The 23,636-nt window shown below is 37.1% G+C and overlaps 1 protein-coding gene across 1 annotated transcript; it reads left to right on the forward strand.

The window, feature by feature from the left end:
* The first annotated feature begins 194 nt into the window (after nt 1-194).
* LOC111000388 lies at nt 195-21,719 on the forward strand. The gene is made up of 17 exons (XM_045628342.1): nt 195-955; nt 14,864-14,989; nt 15,491-15,772; nt 15,859-16,048; nt 16,131-16,221; nt 16,364-16,486; nt 16,554-16,787; nt 16,876-16,990; nt 17,081-17,191; nt 17,292-17,387; nt 17,468-17,554; nt 18,635-18,896; nt 18,971-19,089; nt 19,161-19,275; nt 19,357-19,475; nt 19,542-19,767; nt 19,851-21,719. Exons 2-17 carry the CDS (start codon nt 14,934-14,936, stop codon nt 19,980-19,982), a joined length of 2,358 nt encoding a protein of 785 aa, XP_045484298.1. The 5' UTR covers nt 195-955; nt 14,864-14,933; the 3' UTR covers nt 19,983-21,719.
* The last annotated feature ends 1,917 nt before the right edge of the window (nt 21,720-23,636 follow it).

Genomic DNA, 23,636 nt, shown 5'->3' on the forward strand with positions numbered 1-23,636 from the left:
TTGCTCCGTTACAGGCCTAACGCTGATTCTCATAGCTTACTTTATAAAGGCCCAAGTCCTCTATTCAATACCCCAAATGTGTGGTTTCCACCTTCGATAGAGCTACTCTTTACAAGTGTAGTAAAACTTTTCATGTCATTTATAAAATTTAAAAAATACTGAAATTACAATATTGAAACAAATCCCTTTTTTGTTATCGATAAAAAATGTCGACAAAGGAGAACAGAAGAGAATATATATATATCGCGCCTATGCTGAATCTTATTCTAAGACTTTCACGTAAGTAAATTATTATGGGGATTGGGGACAACTGACGGATCACGTGACATACGCTTCAAATGGTTTGAAAAGTGAGTTAGCACACTAGCGCAGTGAGTTACAAACAGTTGAGCTACGCTGCGCTGGAAGTTACGGCGGGCGGCCATCTCTTCAGTCTTCAGTGTACGGCCACCAACTATCAACTTATCAAGTAGTGGCTAGTGAATACCGACACTCGACAGACGACAGTTGGAATTGCGCAGGTGGCGATACTGGTTATCGGACGCATGCGTTGCGCCGCGATCCCGTTAATGGACACTGACATATCCAAGTTTTATTTTAAATAAATTAAAATTATTGGAAACCCAAATTAATCATCAGCTTTTTGTTATAAAAAAGTGAATTAAAGTGTTGCAATTACCAATTGCATTAAAACGAACGTTTGAGAATTAATTAATCGATTTTAATTTATGTTCTCTCTTTCTCAATTTTTTGTGTTGCCGTTGGAACTTGTATACTTACTATTGAATTGAACTGTAAAAGTAAAGTTTCCCATGAATATAAACAGGTCCTAGATTTTGTCTCTCGACTTGTGTTTTTGTGGTGTGTTTATTACGGTAGTAGGTTTGCCCATATAACAGTTTACGATGTGTGAGTGAAGTAAGCTCTAATTGAACCTGTGTTTCTTGTCTATATGGTAAGTTTTGCTTTGTATGTGCCAGTACATGATTTGGCTAACTGTCGCTAAAGTTCCGTATATAGATGAATAGATTCTCATCATGATGAATTTTATAAAATTTAAGTCTAAACATTAGTACTGAACAAAGATTTACTTTGTCTGAGTATTATTTCTTGGTATTTAAATTTTTAATACTTAGTTATTTTTTAGTAATAATAAAAAATAACTAAGTATTAGATTATTAGCTGATTCAAGAAATTAATGTAATAAGTCATTAATTAATTTTTAATACTATTATTACATGACTCACACATGTTTAAATATCTGGACTACCTAGAGCCACATACATACATACATTATTATTAAAATAACAAAACCAGCTTTGCCATTAACCAGTAGGTTATTATTTCTTGGTATTTAAATTTTGAATACTTAGTTATTTTTAGTAATTATAATGAGATTAGAGGCTGATTTGAGAAATTTATGTAATAAGTCATTAATTAATTTTTAATACCATCATTACATGACTCACTCATGTTTAAATATCTAGAGTACATAGAGCCACATGCATTATTATTAAAATAACATAAGCAGTTTTTCCATTAACCACTCTGGTAGGTCCTAAGTATACAAGTAAATAATAATAATAAATTTATGATTTCAATCTTATCTTATTTTTATATTTTAAATATTATTATTATGATGGTTTTTTAAGTCAAGGTGGTTTTATAGCTTGGGTGAATATTTGGCCTATAAGTTTGTTGACAATTGATTGTAAATAGCTTGACTTATTATTATGACTGATGTTCTTAAAACTAATATATCATATATTTGCATGCCTATTTTTGTGTGGCTGATTATGTGGATTTATAATTGATTGTTATAAACTTTCTTGCAAATAAATGATATTATTATTATAATTTTATGTGTTTTATGAGTAAACCTAGGTTGGCCCTAGTGTTGTAAAAGAAATCTTTTTTATAGACAATGTGAATTTGACACAAGGCAAGAATAAAATGACATGGAATATTGTTGAGAAATTTTCTTTGCATTACACAAAAATTATGAGTTGGACATACATATAGAAACCTTTTTTGGCAGTCTTATAAAACTACTATAACTAATTTAATTTCCTACTTACTTACCATTCACAAATAGAAGATAATTTAAATTTATACAATGTATAAAAAAGGGGCAAGATATTGTGAATGTCATGAAACTGTATGAAGCAAGATGAGTATGTCGGGACACTAGCAAGTGGAGAGTGGCGGTCTCTGCCCATTCTTTCAGGATTTTTTTTATTGATTAATGTATTAATTGTAAAAGAGTGACAAAGAGTTTGCTGCCAGTTCTTCTCATCCGAATTGACTTTAGCACACAATTAAAAATAATTTCCTTCAGCACCAATGGATTCAAATTTATTTTGATGTAGGGTGTATTATAAGCTTATGGGTGCTTAAGCATAATATTAATGTGCAATAAAAAGTGTTTAATTTTATTAAGAGTTTGTAAATGTTTCTTTCTAGCAAGTAAGCAGTGAAATATTAAGTTTTGAAGCGAAAATCGAAACTGTCCATGCATTTGACTAATGAGTCCGATTATTTCGTTTTACGATAACAATGCGTTATAGATACAAAATCTGTTTAGTTTATTGATACATTTATTTAAAAATGTAAAAGTTACTTTATTGATGAAATGTTATCCTTATGACTAATAGAAATGAGGTTGTCCCTATACATATTTAAAATAAAAGAAAAGTTGTACCATTTTACATTTAAAAGTATGTTTCATAAACCACTACGTTTTGCTGAAGGGCTGCGTCTTGCGACTTGACATAAAAGAAATTACTTTTTTATCCTTCGTAGGCTGTCAAGTAATCTCTACAGTACAAAGTATGTAAGTATGTATTTTCCAAACGTAAATGAGATGCAAAAATGAATTTAAGGGATTTGAATGAAATTTAATAACTAGTCTAGACCTGGTAGAAACTCCCCGTGTCGTGACCTTTAGAATTAAACGTTTAATAATATTAAAAACATGATAAATTTGTATTGATATAAGAACCTGAAAATAAAATGGCACTGTCGTTCAAGTAGGTCTCTGAGCAAGAACGCTGCTCTGTATTGTTTCATTGGCCGCATCTTACAATACAACCATTTCATGTATTGTTTGGCTACTATACACGTAAATGTCTTAACGTTGTTAGGGTGGGATATCTTCCAGAGGTTCTGCCGTCTACGAGGCTATTATGCAGGCGGGAAGGTCGATGCCAATTTTTTTAATTGATTTTTAATGATCAATGTCATATTATATTATTACTAGCTAAGCTGTGAGAAATGTTGTGCTGTAATTATTTATCAATTATTGCAGCATGACTTCTTAATATAATTATTAAAAATATATTTTGAAATTGGTTATTATGTTTAAAAATAAAATGTATTTTGGGAAAAATACTGTAGAATCACGTAAAAGTTAATGCCTATTTCAAAAGTAATGATATATTGTTTTTTTAGAAAGCCATCTACTAAAATCAAAGAAATATAAATTTTAGTGGATACCGTGAATAGGCGTTAAGCTTATTTTTTTTATAAGCAACTAGTTCTAACCGTTAGCATGAAACACTTTTGTTCTGAATGAAATGGCTCTACATATTTAGACTGAACGTGCCAAAGAGATTTTGTTATAATTTCCTCTGTCAATGGCTGGTCCTTGAGCCGCAGAAGTGTCCTTGGCCTGGTTTGTGTTTTGCTCGGCCTAACCTTCCCTTTATTTAAGAATCGTATGAACACGTTAAACTGATCTTCTGCCCTGAAAGTGTATTCATGTTGATATATTAAAATAAATAAATGTTTCATTTAAGTAATTGGATTCAAATAATTATGTTGAAAACATTCTGAAGTTTTTGAACTTAAATCTATTGATTCAGGAGCTGAAAATCCTTAAACTGGCCCTCGTAATTCATGAATCTCCCCATTCACGCGGAACGGCCTTGTGCTAGTAAAGCGAGATACTGCACCGGCTTATGATTTTAATACTCGTCTAGTATGTAATTCTGCAAATTGGTTATTTCCTCATTTTTAGGTAAGTATATTTAAAATTTTCCCAAAACTTGAGCCGTTCCGGGTCTTGCACTATTTCAATGACTCAATTCGTTCGCTCGCTGTAACAACATCTTCATTCATTAATCCAAAATAAAGATCATAAAAGTTGTTCGTTAACGCTCATTACTATTCCAGTTTTCGTAATAATCGTCTGCCGCTTGACCCAGTTAGAGCAAATTTTAACTTTAGATTACCTACTCCAATTTACCCCTTTTCAGCGTCTCATAGTTTACTTGCACTAAGTGAATTTTTTCTCTCAAGAGGTTTACTTGGATGCATGTAAGCAAAGGAAATTTTGCAAGTCTAATTATGACAGCAGACATTTCTGAAACAAGAAGAAAAAAAGCAAGTGATAGCCAGAATTAGTTACGTTCTAAAAGAATGCTCTAAAACTCAAGAAAAATATCGAAAAGGGTGTCATCGCCCTGAGATACGTCAACTTTATAGCCGTTTCTTCGTTAAGCTACATAATAAACATGTTTATTTAGGTAACCATAAATCAGTATGCTTCTTAATATACACGGGGAATGTTTATTTTTCTTTGCCTTCGAGTTGCTAGACGACGGATATAAATAAGCTTTTTGGGATTGTTTGCATCTAGAAGGACGCGCCAAACAAATTTGATAATCCTCTGTTTGCTTATAGCTTTTTAGATCAAGTATGCCTCGTTTTATATATAAATGCCTGGTAATGTAGTTTTACACGTTCTATTAAAAAGCCGCCTCGGAATTTCGGACATCATTGATAATTTTAATGGTTTTTCTTTTTTTAATCATTTAAAAAATAAATTCACATACGTATTCATACTCGTATTCATGTACGTAGTTTAAAATATAAAACACCAGCCCTTACTTTATTAAAACTCGTCGTGCGAGCGTTAAAAAGTTCTTTTTGTTTTCAAAGAAGCAAGTGCGTACATAACTGGTTAGTGCATTTAAAAGTGTATGAATGCGGTAAAAAGTACTCGTTATTCAGAAAGGAATTTTACTGTCTTTATATGTATATGTACTCCTAACATTAATACTAGATTTTTAAAAACATCAGATAAGTTTCCTTTGCAATGAGGTGGGTTAGGGAAATACGCTTCCCAAAGACTTTGAAAGACTTTACGTTATTTGTAATTTTATTGACTTTGTATGACATAACGAATTCCGATTCGTCACTGTAAAGTGTAAAGCATAGTTAAGCGTAAGCCAAAAGCGATAAATGGCATAGAGTCAAGGACGAGTCAGAGACAATGGCCAGATGGTTTCTACGGACACAGTGTCTTTTGAATCCAACGCAATAAAGAATTCCGTTATATACATATATTATAACGCTTGTAAACGCAGCACATGTATGTGTAATATATAAGAGCCATTGCGGTCTGTCGGGCTGCGGTGGCGACGTGTATCGTTGTATAACCGTAAGATATTATCCCCTGACCAGTTCTCTTAAGGTGTAGTATTACCTTTCTCAAGGTTGTACAGAAATTCATTCATCAAGGGCTTCAAACTCGAGTAGGTAGATACTATTTAAATGTAGCCCCTGGCGTTGCCTGCATTGCATCTCTTTTATAAACGATTTATTTTTATTTTACGGCACAACCAGTACTCAGTAGTGTCTCACCATAATGAGAAGACTATGGGAATATATTATCGAGTGGCATGAGGTGTCAGCGGTTTTTGTGAAAGCCAGCACAATGCTCGGTTTACTGCTAAAGGCCTCCAATGCTTACCGCTCTATTGCGAGAATTACTATGAAATCTGATGTTGGCTTTTTTCCTCAGTGCAGCGTAGCTTTAAAGAATATCGAGAATATTCAATGATCCACATTACCACAGCCGGAATAATTTTTAAATTCCTCATGCTTAACACTGCAGCCTTCAGCAAAACTTAGAAAGCTTTCACTTTTGCAGATCTCGATCACAGATTGCAGAGTTTGTTAAGTTTTATAAAGATAATATTATATTAAAATACAGTCGGTTAGAGCCCCACCAGATGTTTTCTAGTATTCCCCTAATATTTGCTCAACTATGGCAATGCTTGAAGCGATGGATGAATTCCTTAAAAGCCCAAGCAGAATTGTGTCCTATGTGGACTACGAGACTAAGAAATGAGTGTTTTAGCCTGTTAGGCTTGGCTGCGCTACCGTAAACTTATGAAACCCACTCACTGTTACCGGTTGCGTTGATACTCACGTCTAGTTCAATACGTATAAAGAGACTAACGTCAAAGTGTAATAAAATGTGACTATTTTTAAAACTTTCAGATTTTAGATGTAGCGTAATAAGTGGTACATGTGGGCTTCAAAAGAGTTGGGAGCGAGTTGATGATAATCGAACGGGGGTACGTTGTGAGTCGCTGTTTGTTTAATAATGCACGCACGCATGCAAAAATAAAAGCTGTTACGCTTCAGATTAAGGCCTGTACCTGGACCTAAGAATGGGCCTTGGGGTCTCGTGCTATATCAACACTACCGGTCACCACAAGCTTTTCGAAGTTATCGAGACCTCTGCGTGCCATGTGTCCAAAGAAGCTCAGAATCCTTTGTATAGACGGTGAAGAAATTCTGTAAATCGTGAAAAATACATATTTTTGCATTGTAATGAGAAATGTAAGTATATTGCTAGTTTAATAATATTAGCAGTAAACCGGAAGTAACCGGTAAAGAAAAAATGTCAAATCTGCGAAAGTAACGTAACGATTACGTCACTTAGTGCCGAGTTGTTTGATAGAGAGAATGCTCGGATTTAATATTGAGCGAATTCTAATAAATGGTTTAGCGGCGAAAGATTTAAAACAAAGATCGCTGTTAATACTATTGTTCGGAATAAATGTGAACAAAAAAGCATAACTCGTATGGCTATATAAAGGATTATATTCTATAGATGATATATTAATAAAACAGTATCACAACGTATTATCTTGATGTGGTCTTTGACTATATTAAGCATTGAGGTAAGAAACAGAAGAATTTTGACAGCACAACTGTTAAGTATTTATGCAACGTTATTTATTACGGAACGTTTACTCTAAATAATAAACAAATAAGACGAAGTGGGACACGGCAATCTTGGATGTGACGTTTGACACATGTCAAGGACTAATGACATTTCTCTGTAATGGGCGATTTGTGCCACGAAATTCATGTTGTTACATGGCAAGGACAGTATTTTGGCAATACTTCAGTACTTTAGCTTCAATGTGCCTGATGGACACGTCAGAAAACGACATCCTCCGCCGTTACTTCATGTGCCCACAGCTAGGCTCATGTTATTCGGTGTATTAATTTACTTAACAAAATACATAGGCTAGCGGACCTTTTTCATTGTCCGTTGAGTGAGCTGGCAAAAGTAATATTATATGTATAGTATATAGTATATACTTAGTAGTTAGTAAATTTCTTGTATTTTTTATTATGTACTTTCATATGTTTTCTTTTTTTTGTGTTTTATTTGTAGAGTATATTACTTATTGTTCACTCGTGTCAATATAGGGTCACCTGTTAAGGCACGAGTGTTTTTTTTATAAATAAATAAAAATGTTCAAGAATCTTTTAAAAGACACCCTTACGATGAAGTGGACAAAACGAATATGTGGTCTATGGCCTTAATAAGGCAAACCGGGGCTCAAAGATATGAATTAAAATCGCTTGGCACTTTTGTTACCGAAACAGCCGAAACAATGCTTAAACTCTCGCTAGACAAACTATTCATAAAAAAGTGGCCCAAATCACGATTCGTTCAGATGAAATTCACGACGCTAGGAATTGAATAGGCAAAGTGCAATGAACTTTTTGCTCGAACGAGAGGAAATCTCGTGTACGTATTGAGTTCCAAGTATATTATCTAATAGGTACAGAATCGAAGCCATTTCTCGGGAATGTATACATATTATATGTGTATCTTTATTACTTGGAAATTAGTTTCACAAAGATGTTGGCTCTTGAGATTTCGCGTTATCGAATGATCTATTGATAATATCCATATCAACCGTTGCCTTATAACCAACGCTAGCAAAGTATGCAGTTGGCGTGTCATATATGTATTAATTTGTAATGTGCTAAAGTAATAAAGCTGATAGTAATTCGAAATCGATTGAGGGCATAATTGATATAGAATCGTAACGGTCGATGCACGTATACAAATCGATTCTGTTGCAAAAACAGCGGCCTCTATAGAAAGCAGGAAAAATGTTTCTTTTCTCGGAATTGTTTCATTCTTAATTCTTATAATGAAGTGTGTGTGCAACGTCACGATATGTGAAATAGATTTGAACCAAGGGCATTGACGCCCATACATGACATTTCGTAAAGCTAGACTATCCGAAAGGTTTAACGTTTTAGAGTGTATTAATTATATGCGGCCCACAGATCTGGCCTACGCGTGGTCCAGACGCAGTTCCTAAGCTGTATTACGTTTGCTAACTAAGTTCATCTAAAATATATTATTTAATCGGAAATTCGTGTTATCCCGCTCAGTAATATTACAATTTCACATTTCCAGATCTTTCGATATATCTATGTATGGATTGGAACCGTGTGTTAACAAGTGTTAGCGATAGAGTTACGTACGAATAAGCATATTAAGGAAGTTCCGTGGAAATGCAGGCACGTGCTCGCGATTACGACATTGATGACATTTTTAATAGTTGTTTAGATATTATGTGTATAATAATAATTGAATGTTAGGTTATTTGCCTCATTTGAAATAGATTTACGCGTGATCAGATCACTGGTAGTATTATGATTCAAAAAAAATCATGGTTCGTTACGAATCTTTATTTTTCACTTACTTTACTTAAAAATAGGAAACTATTGGCACTTACTAGAGTTTTATTATAGAACTGTCCGTTGTGAAAACCGTATAATCGTAGTGTTCTAATGTTATGTAAGATACATAACATAATAAGTAATGCGTAAATTTAAAGACTTAATCGACAGCGAATTCTGATGTGTCAATGTCATAATGGCAAATGATATACATACTTTCGAGTACTTCCGGCGTAATGAAAATATTATCTTTTTTATTTATTTATAAACAAAATAAAGTACCCTTTTAGATAACTCTTTACTTTTACATCACATACAAAAACAATACATAGGAAAAATAACCAACATTCAACACTAATAGATTAAGGTATTTACAAAAAGACTAGCCATTTCGATATATTGATAACTGCTATATATATATATATATATATATATATACAGGTGTGTATTTATGATTTTTAGCTATCAGGTAGTAAATGTATAATGCGGCCTGTAGAACGACACGTGCTCCAAAGATTGGTCAAAGTCCATCCCGCTCTTAGTTTGAAAAGCCCGAATGCATTCTTCGTCTCGAGTCAGCGGCATGGTGACAAAAGGCGACATCGGTATGCAGCCGCCGTGTTGACAATTGTAAAACTCATGTAAATGAACATTTCCATATTGTGTAGGTACTCTTGTACTGACGATATGTACTTTATTTCGATTATTTTTATTTCCGTAGACAATAGATTTACTGTTTGCGTTCGTAGAGAACTCTGGCTAGCAGGCGCGTTGCAAGTGAAAAAGTCTTATTCTCCATAGTGATCAGTTTGCATGATAAACAAATAATGTAACCTTTTCTTTAAACGGCTTTAGAGGACGAACAAATGATCGTTGGCGACTGTACCACTCGAAAACCCTAACTCTTTTTTTTAGCATTTTTAACTACTCTTCAACAACACAAACCATACGAGCTCGTGTCGTTTGGCTGCCTTGGTATGAGAGGATGCTCTATTATAGACACGAGGCGGCAAAGTATATTCCTAATTGTATAATTACGTATGTAATGAAAAATCTGACACATCTAAGGAAGGAAAATTCAGCTTTCGATGGTGACTCGAATGACCACCCAAAAATCGTGATACCTTAATCTACGTATTTCTAGGTTTGATAATTGAAAACTTGGGTCTGGTTTTGATTTAATTCGATGTCTATTTAGTATTTAGTTTTAAAAAATGGAAGACATTTGTTTGCGTCGTATTGGAACGTATTTAAAAAAAATGATAAATGCCCTACCTCTGTAGTAAATGAATAAATATAGTCTGAGTGCATCGCCGTGTCTATTTTATCCCAGAGGTAATAAAGACTTATAAAAAAAGTGTCAGCACGCCGGGAGTCTGTTTGGGTTTGTTACAACAAGATGTTTCACTCGATTCATAACTGTGCACGTAACATGGTTCACCTTTATGACAATACCTATATGAAACCATCAAGTGGTCGAACATATATATATATATATATAATTGGTTTATATTTATATATTTATTATTAGTATTGGTATATATTTATTATTGGTTTATTTAATCATTGAGTCACTATTATAGGGACTTTGTACGCAGGACAAATAACAAAGTTGCGTGAGTAAGGCCTTGTTCACATGTAAATTTATAAAGAGTTTAAATGATAAGCGCTCACGCGCGTTACGAGAGAGCTCGTCAGTGTCTGTCTCCATATAGAAAATGTACTTGGACGAAGCTATTATTCTATGGTTATAATACATATCTTCAGATTCACTCATTTTGAAGTGAATACAAATCAAGTCACAAAAAAACTAAAAAGAAGAAAGCGCGCACTCAACGGCCGTACTTATCGAAGCGCGCGTTCGCCTGCGTCGAGAGACTTTTCTCTGAGCGCAGACGCGCGCTCATGTACTCGGTTGTACGATATACCAGGCGCGTCAATATTTTGCCATCTGTACGTGGCCTAAATACGCAAAGAGCTGCGTCGCCAAGATTTTTTGTCTCACTAAGATAACGCACCTGCTTGTGCAGGTGCGTTATAGTTGCGATGGCTGCCGTTCAAGAAGGTGGCTTCGAATCTATGAAACATTATATTCACCGGATCTAGTGATTTCTACCCATTTTCGCGTTTAAAAAAACATCTCAGGGGTAATTAGTCTGAATTTAAAAAAAAGGACAAGATAAGATTTATAGAAAACCTTGAAAGATGCTAAATTAAAAAAAAAAACAAAGATAATAAACATATACATAATGACTTTCAATTAAATATCCCTAGTATAATTTAGTTAAGAGTCCAGATATTGATTAAAATACATAGTCAAAAATTAATTAACGAGTTTGAATTCTCAGCCATTATTGCTACTATATGAGACTTCACGTCACCTGCAAAGCATATTATAAACTAGTTGATTAATATGACACTTTCTAGCAAAAATTTTTCGTTGAAGCTTGCTGAAGTTTCAGTTATGTACCCTTTTATGCAAAACTAATACATTGCTAAGATTTACGCAATAAATTGTCAATTATAAATCATATGGAAAGAACACCTTAGGTGTTGTTCTTAAAGATCAGCTTCTAAAAGCAGCTTGCTCCAGAAAGTGGTGGTGCACGACGTGCCCAATAAACATTGATGATTAATGTCTTTTCTCATTAGGAACAATTTAGTTCGCCTTAATGTAATACAAATAACTGTTTGCAGTAAATTGGAAGACGTGTGAAGCTGATATCTCTCATTATAATTAATATTCATTACGTTATCTCAGGGTGAATAAATATTTACCATATTAATAAGGGTTGTCTTAATAATAAAAAAATATTTATGAGTGTCGACTTTTCAAAGTTTAATTCCGTTCCTGTAGAAAATAAGCGTCGTCAAGTAGTTTTGGCAATCCTTTCAACCGATCTCTGACTACAACTCTCTTCAAGTGCATCATCTACTTTTCATCATTGATTTCTTCAACGAAGTTTGTATTTGAAGTGATTTCAATCTGATGAGTATAGACAATGAATCACAAATTAATACATAGCACCATCCAAGTCTCTGCAGTTTCCTCCATACAAGCTTAAGCGTGGACAAAACGTCAATCGTGAGAGCTGCCAGCCCTTTAATTTATTATCATAAGTAAATCAAAGTCAGCTGCCAAGATAACCATGTGAATATCACAAAACATTATTGATGTTAGCAAAACGGACACTGATTTTATCTGACATTACGCAGAGTGTTGTATGAAACATATTTCTCTTGCACCTAAGGTTAAAATTATTAATAGAAACAACCCTCTAAACAAACAATTTGTTTTAGTATAGGAACAGAATCTTTTATGATTTAGCCACATCATATTTTAGTACTTATAACCTCTTTGAATTTAGATTACCAGTAAATGCGTAGCATAAAGCATTACATTATCGATTATCTGTACTAGTATGTAAGTATATCTAGAGTTGTGTTGTAGATTAATAAAAAATATGATTCAAATATGGAACAGTACCTGCGTTCGATTTTTGAATCGTAATATAACGGTATCTGAATGAATCGACCGCATCTATGACATAGAGCTCTCATGCCCAACGAGAAAAGGTATTCAAAACCTGACGTGGTTATTTAAAAATGGTTTACAGCGTATGATGTGCTGCAATAGGTGTGAGGGGTTTTGAGTTACTAAAGTGTACTTTCCTACTTTCAAAGATAAGATATGTCAAAAGATGTAAAATTTGATCAGTTTGTAATAGTTTAGGAACTGGTCGCCTTATACACAAACATCTAGAGCATATCTGATATTCGTGTACCCTGCGTGTCCATAGATTAGCGGCGGCGACGAGGCGGCCCCTCTCTTGTCTATTTGTTACTTGTTTTGAATAAGAATAGGCAGGCTTAACAAAGGTGGATTCAACATAATTAATCCCCAAATTCCGTATTATAAGTACTACAAACGATATTTCTGCTGTCAGTATGTATTAGAAAAAGAAGATAAAAAAATAATTGCGAATATGTATTCGTAACAATTGAAATTGGATTCAGTTTAGCGTGCGCGTGAGCGTGTCTCTCATTTTATAGTTATTGCAATTAAAGCAACCGTTACCCTTGAAATGGTTGTTTTGAAATTATCAAAATTGCAGCCTGCGTTTGTTCCGCGTATTGCCATTATTGCCATATTGTGCGTATGTTATATTCTAGTATACTTATATCTATTTTTGTATACATACATAATATTTTCATAAATATATTGTGCGGGATAGGCAAGTATATTAATTTCCATGAATTTCTCTCAGAGATTCCCTACATTTTAAATTATAGATTGCATGAATAGCTCTCTTCTGCAGAATGAAAATAGTTTCGACATCAGCAGCATGACCCCATAATAATAAGCCATAAGTCATTAAGCTGAGAAAGTAACTAAAATAAACAAGTCTAGCTGTATCGACATCAGTCAGTGAGCGAATTTTTTTAACCGCGTAAGCTGCACAACTAAGTCTCTTCGCCAATCCGTTGATATGAGGGGACCACTGAAGTTTTGAATCCATGGTGATTCCAAGAAATACAGTTGTATCATTCAGATTCAATTTCTCATTATTTATAATTGGTCTAGTATCCATAACCCATGCATTTTTTTGCACAAAACTTAATGCATTTCGCTTTTTTCTTGCATTAAGCAGAAGGTTATTCATACTAAACCAATGGACAATCGAAGAGAGAGCGTTGTTTACATCGTCAAAATTCGTTATTTTTCGTTTTATTTTAAAAATCAAGGACGTATCATCTGCAAACAAAACTATCTGATGTTTTTTCTCTACCTTAAACTTAATAACTTTAACATGTATTGTGAAAATAGATTTAAAAATATTCCATGCTTCGCCCCAATAATTCTACAGAAAACGCATTTTCGAAGGGAAAATCCCATTCATTATTTCCCGTAGTGCTTGACGGTAATGAAAGGATTTAACTTGAAACCGGCGAAAACTTCAGGGATTTTAAATCTGCATCCATGCATTTTTAAATTGCACTGCAAATTGACTCGAAATCTCCCTTTTCTAGGTGGGATCATCGTTCTTATAATATTACAGTAATTTGGGTTGCTGCATCAACACTTGAGTTTTTTCATAGCCCTGCAACCATTACAATATTTAATGATAAAGCGACGTCTTAAATAAATAAGTGTAGCAAGTAACAAAACTTTCGCAATAAAGAAAGCGCGTGCGTCAACTTTTTCTTGAAGCCCATTGACTATAGAGCATAAAGCATAGATAGAAAACAGTCTAATCTATTGTAATAATACATTTAGAGTTAGTTTCGAATGTTACACATAAGTTACGAACACGGTATGCGAAGTAAATAAAAACAGATTAAATAAAAAAGATAGATATAAGTGTAGAATTAAGTTTTTGAAATTAGCCTCCATGTAATATAATATAAGAGTTGTCAACTGTCTGTCTCAATCTATGCCCGAGTCGTTCTATTCATTAAGATCATTAGAATACAATGAGAAGTCAATGCTCACTAGATACTACATATATTTATACAACTCTTGAACCTTAAATCTAAGTAAATTAATTATTTTGTTGTTCTATGAGACATGTCTGCAAAAGTGCTGAATAGAGTTATTTGCTGACGTAGAATCACGCCACTTTGTTGCACAATAAGTCGAATGTACTGAATAGACACGTTTAGTGATTTGGAAGAACAAAGTTTTTGATTAACAAATACAGAGAAAATTGGGTAATGTTTAGTTGCGTACCAAAAGTGATTAACTCAATATAATATTCCAATTTTAATTTACCGTAAGGCACAGCCAACACCCTACATGAGTGTTTGTTACGTACACGTATTATGACACATTATCAAGCTCTCGCGATGGTCATGTAGGACACCGGGCCTAAAGCACGTCATTAAAACCATTGTTCTGTTTGTGGATATAAAGTCACTCGTTTAATGTGAGCAGAACTTCTTGTTAACATAATTTGGTTTAGTTTTGTTAGGTATTTCATAGTCTTCTAAGCCATTACCGGGATGGAGCCGGAAATGTACACCAGCGGTCGAAAAATCATATATTTCTAAATTTGTGTTTGTGTTTGTCAAGGTTTATGTGAGGAGCGTGGAGCGGTGTGCAGTAGCCGAATGATGCCCGCTGCGCGCGCTCATCCGCCGACATGGCTGCACTCTCCTGTTACCAGCCCTGCAGGTCGCATCTTGCGCAACCGGCTAGGTATATTCCATTTAATTAATGTTTATGGAATTTTGTATTTGGAATAAGACTGTCGACCTAGAATTGGCCCTGATCGGAAATCGAAAATTATTTAAGCTCCGTTGGACATCCATTTAAAACAGAGATTCAAAGACGACAAAAAATTTACTAATTAATTGTCCAATTTATACGTCATTTATCTTTTCTAGCATCCGTACTAGATCCGTCTGTATCGTTACGTCGCTGGCCTTTTAGTCAGCAGACTGGCGATATTTTAAGATAATGATTGCCTTTCAAAGTAACTCCCACGTAATATTATGTCCTTAGATTACCAATCAACATTTAACCTGTTACGAAGGCCACTTTCACCTGCTAATCCCGTTCGGTTTCTGCTCTTTCATTCCCTTTTATGGAATTCTTTATGACTATTCATGGCGGTTTCATTATATCTAAGCTGTCATGCCAACAAAGTAAACAAGAAGCATTCATACTCTTATTAACCATGAAGAAACGCTGTTTCAGGTGTTTAGACGACTACGAAGAGCAATCGGCGACCCTCTCGCTTCGGCGTAGGCAGTTTATAGAGAGATGTCACGATGCGCGGTCAGGACGGCACAGAGATTTCATACCTGAGGTTTCAGTGAAGAGGACGAGGGACGAGCTGGCCAAATATGCGGCACAGGCAGCACCGGCGAGGCGACTGAATGTCGAATCCGGGTGGTCCAAGGTCGAAGAAGTCAGGAAGAAGTTCGAAGGTGCAGCGGCGGCGGCTTCCTATTCGAGGTCGTTCGAGTCCCCTCCTAGGTAACCGACGACGCGAAGGATGTGACATTACTCCAAAATATGTATTGTTGTAACTGCAGTCGGCTCATGCGGCTCGCTCGTTGCAGACGTCGGCTAGCCGACTCCCTCTTCGCGAGTTTCAAGCTCCCGCGCAAGAAAGAGATGGCGGCGCCTCGCTCCCTCGCCCTTCAGCCCCAGCAGAAACGCAAGTCGGCGGTGGAACTCCTCGCCGAGTCGAAAGCCTTCTACGTCAAGTCGGAGACCGTTCTGGATCGGAAACAGGAGTTGCCCTTGAGGGTGAGAAATTTATAAGTTCATCATTATTGAGACACGGAACCGCTTCCATAAAAGCTTTGCTGTTCATTTAATGGATTGCCAGGTGAGCAGTGGTTTGAGCCAGGCGATAGCGGCCGGAGGGTGTCACCTAGTCAGTTCCGGGACACTCGACAACGACGCCTGCTGCAACCCATGTAAGTTTATAATCACTCATTTACGACCTCAACGACCTGATCTAAGTTATCATTTTCTTTCGATTACTTTGTTTAATTTATAAGAAATAAATTATTAAGGAGCACTCAGTTATATGGCACTTTATTCCTCATTGAATTTCAGATGCTACCACCAGGATCAGCAGCAGACGCGCGGTGAGTGCCGGGGAAGGGCTCCAGAACACTCTGAGGAGACTCCTTGAACACGCCGATAGTCGGGAAAATGTCTACTCCCCTCCTTATGCCTGTAAGTAACGACGACTAAACATTTGAAGAGATATGTTCGAGTACACATGACTCACCTCGAATTTCAGGCCAAAAACCCTTCACGGAAATACGTCGCGTCAAAGAGCCGTATACGGACAGGGAGTTGTCTCGCTCCCAGCATACTTCGGGCACCTTCTCCGGGACCTCCTCCTCTGGCACGTCTGCCTCTAAGGACAAGAGGCCGCTCAGTTTCGGGGACGCCAGGGTCTTCTTCCCGGAGTCATTCGTTATCCCGAGACAGAGGGCCAGCGAAGTCGTCATCAAGAACGCTTATTCGATACGTGAGTCTCTCGTTAGACGCCAGGCTGGTGTGCCTTTTAAGTGGACCGAGTCGATGTACAAGAATCGCTTCTTTCCTTGCTCCCACAGCGAGTCCACAGTCGAGTCCGCACAATCCGGGGCAGGAGACGTCCCCTCACGGGGACCAACTGGATACTATCAGCCCTCCCGCGGAGTACGCTCATACGGCACCCAGGTACATTAGGTAATATTCACCGTGATTCCCAACACTTCTAACAACAATAAAACCATTTACGTGTTTTCATATTCATGAATGAATTGTTTTCTATTTGAGATCGAATTCCCACTCTCAACCGAGTGTCCGCGAAGAGGACGGCACCGCCAACATCAACAGTCACAAATCGCTGCCGGACCTGCACGCTCAGACGCACGGATTCCCGGAACAGTGAGTTGTCGACGCGTCAACGCTCTTTCTTAAACGCCTCGAATCGTCTTTGAGAGACCAGCCTCGCTGAAAAATAATTCATTTCTTCTTCCGCGTGCAGCGTCGTGGTCGGGACGGAGTCCATCGGGCGTTCTCCGAGGAGACGCCGGCATTCGGCTCACCACAGAACCGCCTCGTGCTCTTCCAAAGGCACCAGGTACCGACTCGTCCAGCCTCGTTCGTGTCATCGACGAATGATCACGAAGACAAATTAAAATATGCAATTTATCATTTCAGGTCCAACCATTCGTCGCTGATGTCTTCGTGCGACGCTTTCTCGGAGCATCCATCTCCGGGCGAAGAAAACTACCAGTCGTACAATAGGTATGGGTCGATCTTAACTCTCTGGCTTTGCCTCTTAGGGGTATATGCCAGGATAAATCAGAAGAACTGCTAACCTCTATTTGAATCAGAGCTTTCGTTGTGCTGAGTCAATGTTTTAATTCTGTGATTTTGTTAAAGGCTCATTTGCATTATTTATTTTCTTGAGACGGCGGACATAATTTTGGATATATGTGAATTCTAGAGATTTATTTTCGTATTCTAATAAATATCGGTTATTTATATTATTATTTATTATTTAAATCGGATAGTAAGTGAAGTTGGAATAATTATATATAATATTGTACATAATACGCTAACTGTCGTTTTGGGGGAAATGTCATCACGAAATCTATCTTCACCGATTGTACGCTCCAGATATATTTCAAAATAATCACAAGCTCTGGTCATTTGTTTGAGACTCGAGTATCATAAAATAAAATATGAATACTTATTATGAAATATAAGACACAGGTTAAAATATGCCACGTATTAAATTTGTATCGCAGACATCCCCACTCCAGTGATTCCAATTCGGGAGATTTCCCCCCAAATTTAGGGGTATCTTAATTGTATGGGGGGTTTTAGGGGGATATTTTAGAGGTTTTTTTTCTCTACATACACGTCATTATATACAATTTATATTACGCTTCGAACGCAATCAAGAATCGTTTCATCTCATTGTTATTATCTTTATTTTTATATTATTCGGTCATTGATTACCATATATATGTATATATGTAAAATGTACTCACATAAATGCAACAGCTATTTTTTACTATGTACTTCAACGTACTTTTTATTCATATTTGAAATTACTTCTCCAACCAAGTGTACGACAGAAACTTTACGGGTTTTTGTAGGAGTTGGCATCACTGCCCTACTCATCGGCAAACATGACAGAGTTTTAATTAAAATAACAAATTATCATACAAAATGACTATGGGAAAGATGGTATCAAAATACGAAACTGAACAAAAGCCCTGCCCCTGTTCACGGGCATGACGCGTGAGTCGGCCATCTTTGTACTCGACCATATTTGAATGAATGGAACTCATTCTGGAATTACTATTAACCACATAGTCGTTGCGGTTCGTCGTTCGCGCGCGACTCGGGGGGTTCCAGCGGCCACTACACCCAGCGCAGTGCGCCCCCTCTGGCCAGAGACAACTCCGCGCCCTACGAGTCGTTCGACCCTCGCAGACGCTACGCGTGTCCACGGGCCCGCGAGTCGTCCCTGGAGCAGTGTTTCGTGTCGGCCCCTCCTCAGTTCCAGGACGGGGCTCCGTCCCCGCCCCCCGGCCCGCTCTACTCCTCGCACCCCAGGGTGGGAATACACTTCCAGGTGAGGTCGCTTTCGATGGCTGCGAAGCCTCCTCGGTGTTCCGTCCAAAATATTAACCGAGAGTCCTCCGACAGGCGAGTGCGCCTCCACCGCAGTTCCAGGACGATCCCTTCTCCTACGACTGCTCGTACAAAGCGCCCCTCAAGTGCCTCTCGGTCGGCAGGAAGGACTTCGTCGCGAGGGAATATCCGAGGTACGCTTTGGAGACACGGCCGTACGTCGTTCTGAACCGAGTGTCTTCACTGACAGGGCAACTTTTCATAGGTACCAGGAGGCCCCCGCGGAGGTGGTCAGCAAACAGCCTCAGTACCAAGAAGAGATGTACCGGATGAGACCGAGAATCGACGATACCCAGGAATACGTCAACGCTCCACCGCAGGTCTACTTCTTTGCGTCACATTGCTTCATCAACGCACAGTTGTATTCTCGACAGATGTCGATTAAGAACATTTTTGTTTAGATGTGTCAAGCGGAGGAGGTGACGTCGCCTCTGGGGACTTTCAAGCGCCAGAGGTGTCTCCGGTACAAGCAGAGGCGACCTCGGCCCATTCTGAGGTCCAAATCGGACATCTCCGACAGGTCGGTGCGTCGTTCGCGTCGAATATCAACTTTGGGGCTTTTCAATCAAACTCGAATCGCCCCCAGATACCGTCGTGCCGACGGGCGGAGCCCCGCGTCGGCCCCTTGCGAGGGGGAAGACTCTCCGGACAGTCCGTCGGAGGAGTCCCGGCTGCAGGTGTTCTTCGACCGTCTGGGGCTGGAGTCCCGCACGTACGACGCGGTCATTCGAGACGAGGACCCGGACAGCCCGGTCTTTTTCTCCTCGGCCTCCACGGTCGACTCCAATCAACTCGCCACCACCGACTACACGGTGAGTTCTCTTCCCTCTGCCTCGTACCGTCCATTATTACGGGTGCTCCCGAACGTAACGATTCTCAAGCGAGGTCTTTCCAGGTGCAAGGGCCTGCCGGCGCGCAGAAGCCCATTTACCGAAATACGGAACCGCCGAGTGTCGTCGAGAGGAACGCCAGAATCATCAAATGGCTCTGCCAGTGTCGGAAAGTTCAAATGCAGCCTCCGCAGTAACTACGCAGTAACTACGATGAAAACAACGTTTCTCAATCAAATAATTTTATATATGCATAAACTTTACTCGATGAAATATATATATATATTTATAATGTCTTCAGAGTTAAAATACGTACCGGTCTTTAAAATTCTGAGGAAGTCTGTTCACTAGTTTAGGAAGCGATTACTAAAATTAGTCGTTTTGTCGCGTCTAGCTTAGGTATAAAAACGATCTCTTCGATTTAAAGGAATCAATTGAGGACTCCGCTCAGGTTAATGAAAGGGACTCGTGCGCCAAGTTTCTTTTGCTCTGTTCATTTTTCACACATTAATAACACAAATACCGTGACGTAGCGATATATCTGTATATATATATATATAGGAACATATGTTCCTCTCGTGCATTACACCCGAAGTGGGAAATGAGTCGAAAGTTATTCGTGTTATCGTCGTTTTTAAAATTTGCAATTGTCCATCGAATTTCCTACAAATATTTAAGAAATAGAACGAAAGAACATATTTTGAACGAGAGAAATATTTTTCATAAGCTTGATATTGAAGGGATTGATGAAGCACCGAGACAATATTTTATCTAATATTATCAAACGAGCATTGTTTTTTATCTCAAGCAAAAGCTTTAAAAAAGCTAACTTTTCTTATTTTATTTTTACATTACATTTAAATTTCTGAAGAAACGTACTACATCCGTAGTAAATACGGAACTACGCAATGTGTCACTTGAACCACCGAGTTACTGAAATATTTAATAAACTCGCGCAGAAGTTCTATTCAAACACTAATTCTTAATTTAGGATTACGAATATTACGCAACAATCGTTTACGCTATAAGTCAATAATAAAATTATACAGAAATTTATATTTATAAAGTAGATGCAAAAGTAGCATTCCTTAACAAGTTTATATTTCAATATTACTCAATTTAAAAACATTAATAAACAATTTCAAGAGTCTTCAGGCTTCTTATATTATGTAATGTTATGTCTATAAGAACGTGTAATCGATTTGTTAAAATGTATCATTTACATTCTTATAAGAATAATATGTGTTCGATGTTCTATGAACTTGTGTCGTCTGCCTGACCGATGTGAACAATTCTTATTATATTTTTATTTCGACGCATAATAATGCTAAGAGACTGCCATTTTCTCTTCCACTGTGATATGGTTGTAAATTCGTGACGTTTCTCTGTTATTTATGTTTTTCTTTGAGAACGATTCTATATGTCGATTTTTGCACAATCGCAATAGATAATAGTCGAATGACGGAGAAGAGCCTTTAAATATAAGCAGCTTCTCTTTAATATTTGTTTTAGTATTTTCATTTTGTTTGTCTGATATAAATGGTGTGTTTGTACTTAATTTAAAAAAATTAATTACGTTTTGAGTGAATTTATATGCAAAAGTATTTTCCATTCTCAGCTCATCGTCCACCAGTGATCGTTGACAAATTCGTACGACGATTTTCTATGTTATATTTGTGTCAACACAACAAGACTAATAAAATTGTATTTTGAAGTTAACCATAATTTAGGTTTGCATAGAGGTAAGATAAAGATGTATGAATTTGATTGATAATAACTTTGTAGATCAAATTTCTTTAATGAGTATTTCAAATGGTTAGCGTTACAGTATTAGGTCGTTTAGCATTCGATGCTTCCATTTTGTGTAAATAAGAATTACGTACTTTGTTAGAGATTTATGGAGCAAAAATATATTGTGGTCTGGTGAGATATAACTTTTGGTTTCATTTAACATATATTTGTATTCAAAGTTACGTTGCGGTGATGCCGTCAGTTCATACTAACTCTGACTATATTTCTTAGAAGAACGTGCTAAGAATATTAAACAGAAAAATCTTCTACCATACAGACACTTAATACTTTATTCAATAGAAAATAAAAAATTTACTTAAACCACAACATATATTCGACAATGTAATTCTCGTAATTTTTGTCAATGTTTAACTGAATATGTCTTCGTGGCATGGCGTCTGTTCTTTGACTAAAAATGCTGATGTCCAATTTTGTGCCAAAAATCCGTATATTTTAAACTATACCTTCTGCTAGCTTCACTGTCGTCTGTTTTCGCTGCTGTGTTAGAAAGAAGAATGTCCATGGGCGGCGGTATCACTTAACATCAAGTGAGCATCCTACTCGTTTGTCCCCTGTTCTATACAAATACCTACAGATAGATGTTTGTGGCAAAATATAACACAATTGTTTTAGACAATCTTAGAGTTTTATTATTACATTTGAAAACCACTGTAGTTTGTGATACAAATCTGTGTTAGATCGTGTTAACAATAATTCTTCAACTTGATCTTTAAGTTGCTTTATACATTTAGCTGCATTAAGCTATCTAATAACTGCTGGGTAGTGGGTAGTCTATTTATTAGCTGCAATAGCAAATCGTTTACCATAGACGAAGATGTCGAAGATAGGAGCCGAAGTAGCGTTACAGCTCAGGGTCGGTGTGTCATGTTTAACTCATCTTCTCGAGAAAAGGAGTTTGGGGATATGCAGTTGGAGATTATTGATTAAGTAGAGATACTTTGTACCTTAGTGGTAACCGTAGCTAGTTACGCCGTTATTAATGACCGACTCTCAAAGCGCGTTGTAAGTAGGTATATGCTTGTTTTTAAACAGAATACGCTTTTTGAGTACCTACTGTTATTTGAGCCTGTTGAACAGCTTGCTAGCAAGTGGACAATGTGCCAATGTCCGGAGTATCTGTATAGTATATGAAATAAATGAGCAAGCTGAACTAAATAACAACATTTTTAATTAGTGTTCCATAATTTTTAAAAGGGAAGAAGACAAATCTCATAAAATAGGTCTGTATGAGGAGGGGCTTGTTTTTGCAGAATCTGCAAAATATTTGCCACTGCTAGGTCTAAAGCGAGCTGATGCTTCCAGATAGGGTATGCTTTCCTGAGACATACAATGTTTGTTATTTCTTTGTCTATTGTTTTCGGCACATGCTTTGTTGATTGCATAGTGAGAGATATAGAGTGATATTACAATGAGTGAAACAGATATTAACGTTCTAAGAGCAGTAGCGGGAGTTTGGGCAGCTGCCTTAGTACGTTAGTCATATGGATTATGGTATGTTTGTTCTGCATCCCTCAGATTCAGTATAGGTGCTTTAGAATCATTTATTCTAGGTGCAATGAATTCCCTCCTCCTATTAATGCTTTGCAAATTGAGTGCTTTGATCCTCCTCTACACATCCACCGGCAGTGTGACCGCTTTGTTAGCAAGATGTTACAGCTATCATCCCACCCTCTTTGGCATCTATTAACCCAACTATCACGTGCTCCTTGCACCCGCAACTCCTCTTCCTATCTGCTAGATATTTATCTAAAGTATACTTACAGCTCGAGATGGCTGTGTTGGTGCTGACTGTTGGGTTCCTCGTTATAGAATTATTCTGCAATTTATATGTCCTCCAGATTCTTCAGTGTCCACAGGAGAGGCCACTGCTCTATTGGAATCAATTCTGTTTGCACACTCCCATAACATACAACAGACAGCTATTCTGACAGACTTCAAGTTGTGTCCATTAAAGAAATCCTATTTCGCAGCAAATCACGTTTTGCCCACTATACTAAAAATCAGGGAGACTACTCTCTTGTAATCAAAAGGATTGTCTA

This window comes from Pieris rapae, chromosome 5, assembly GCF_905147795.1.
Source record: "Pieris rapae chromosome 5, ilPieRapa1.1, whole genome shotgun sequence".
Taxonomy (NCBI): Eukaryota; Metazoa; Arthropoda; class Insecta; order Lepidoptera; family Pieridae; genus Pieris; species Pieris rapae.

What these genes read in the sequence shown, in the direction of transcription:
- LOC111000388 (XM_045628342.1), top strand. Translation starts at nt 14,934, where the DNA reads ATGGCTGCACTCTCCTGTTACCAGCCCTGCAGGTCGCATCTTGCGCAA. An exon ending in TCGTTCGAGTCCCCTCCTAG is followed by an intron (nt 15,773 to 15,858) that starts GTAACCGACGAC and finishes CGCTCGTTGCAG; the next exon opens with ACGTCGGCTAGCCGACTCCC. An exon ending in CTACTCCCCTCCTTATGCCT is followed by an intron (nt 16,487 to 16,553) that starts GTAAGTAACGAC and finishes CTCGAATTTCAG; the next exon opens with GCCAAAAACCCTTCACGGAA.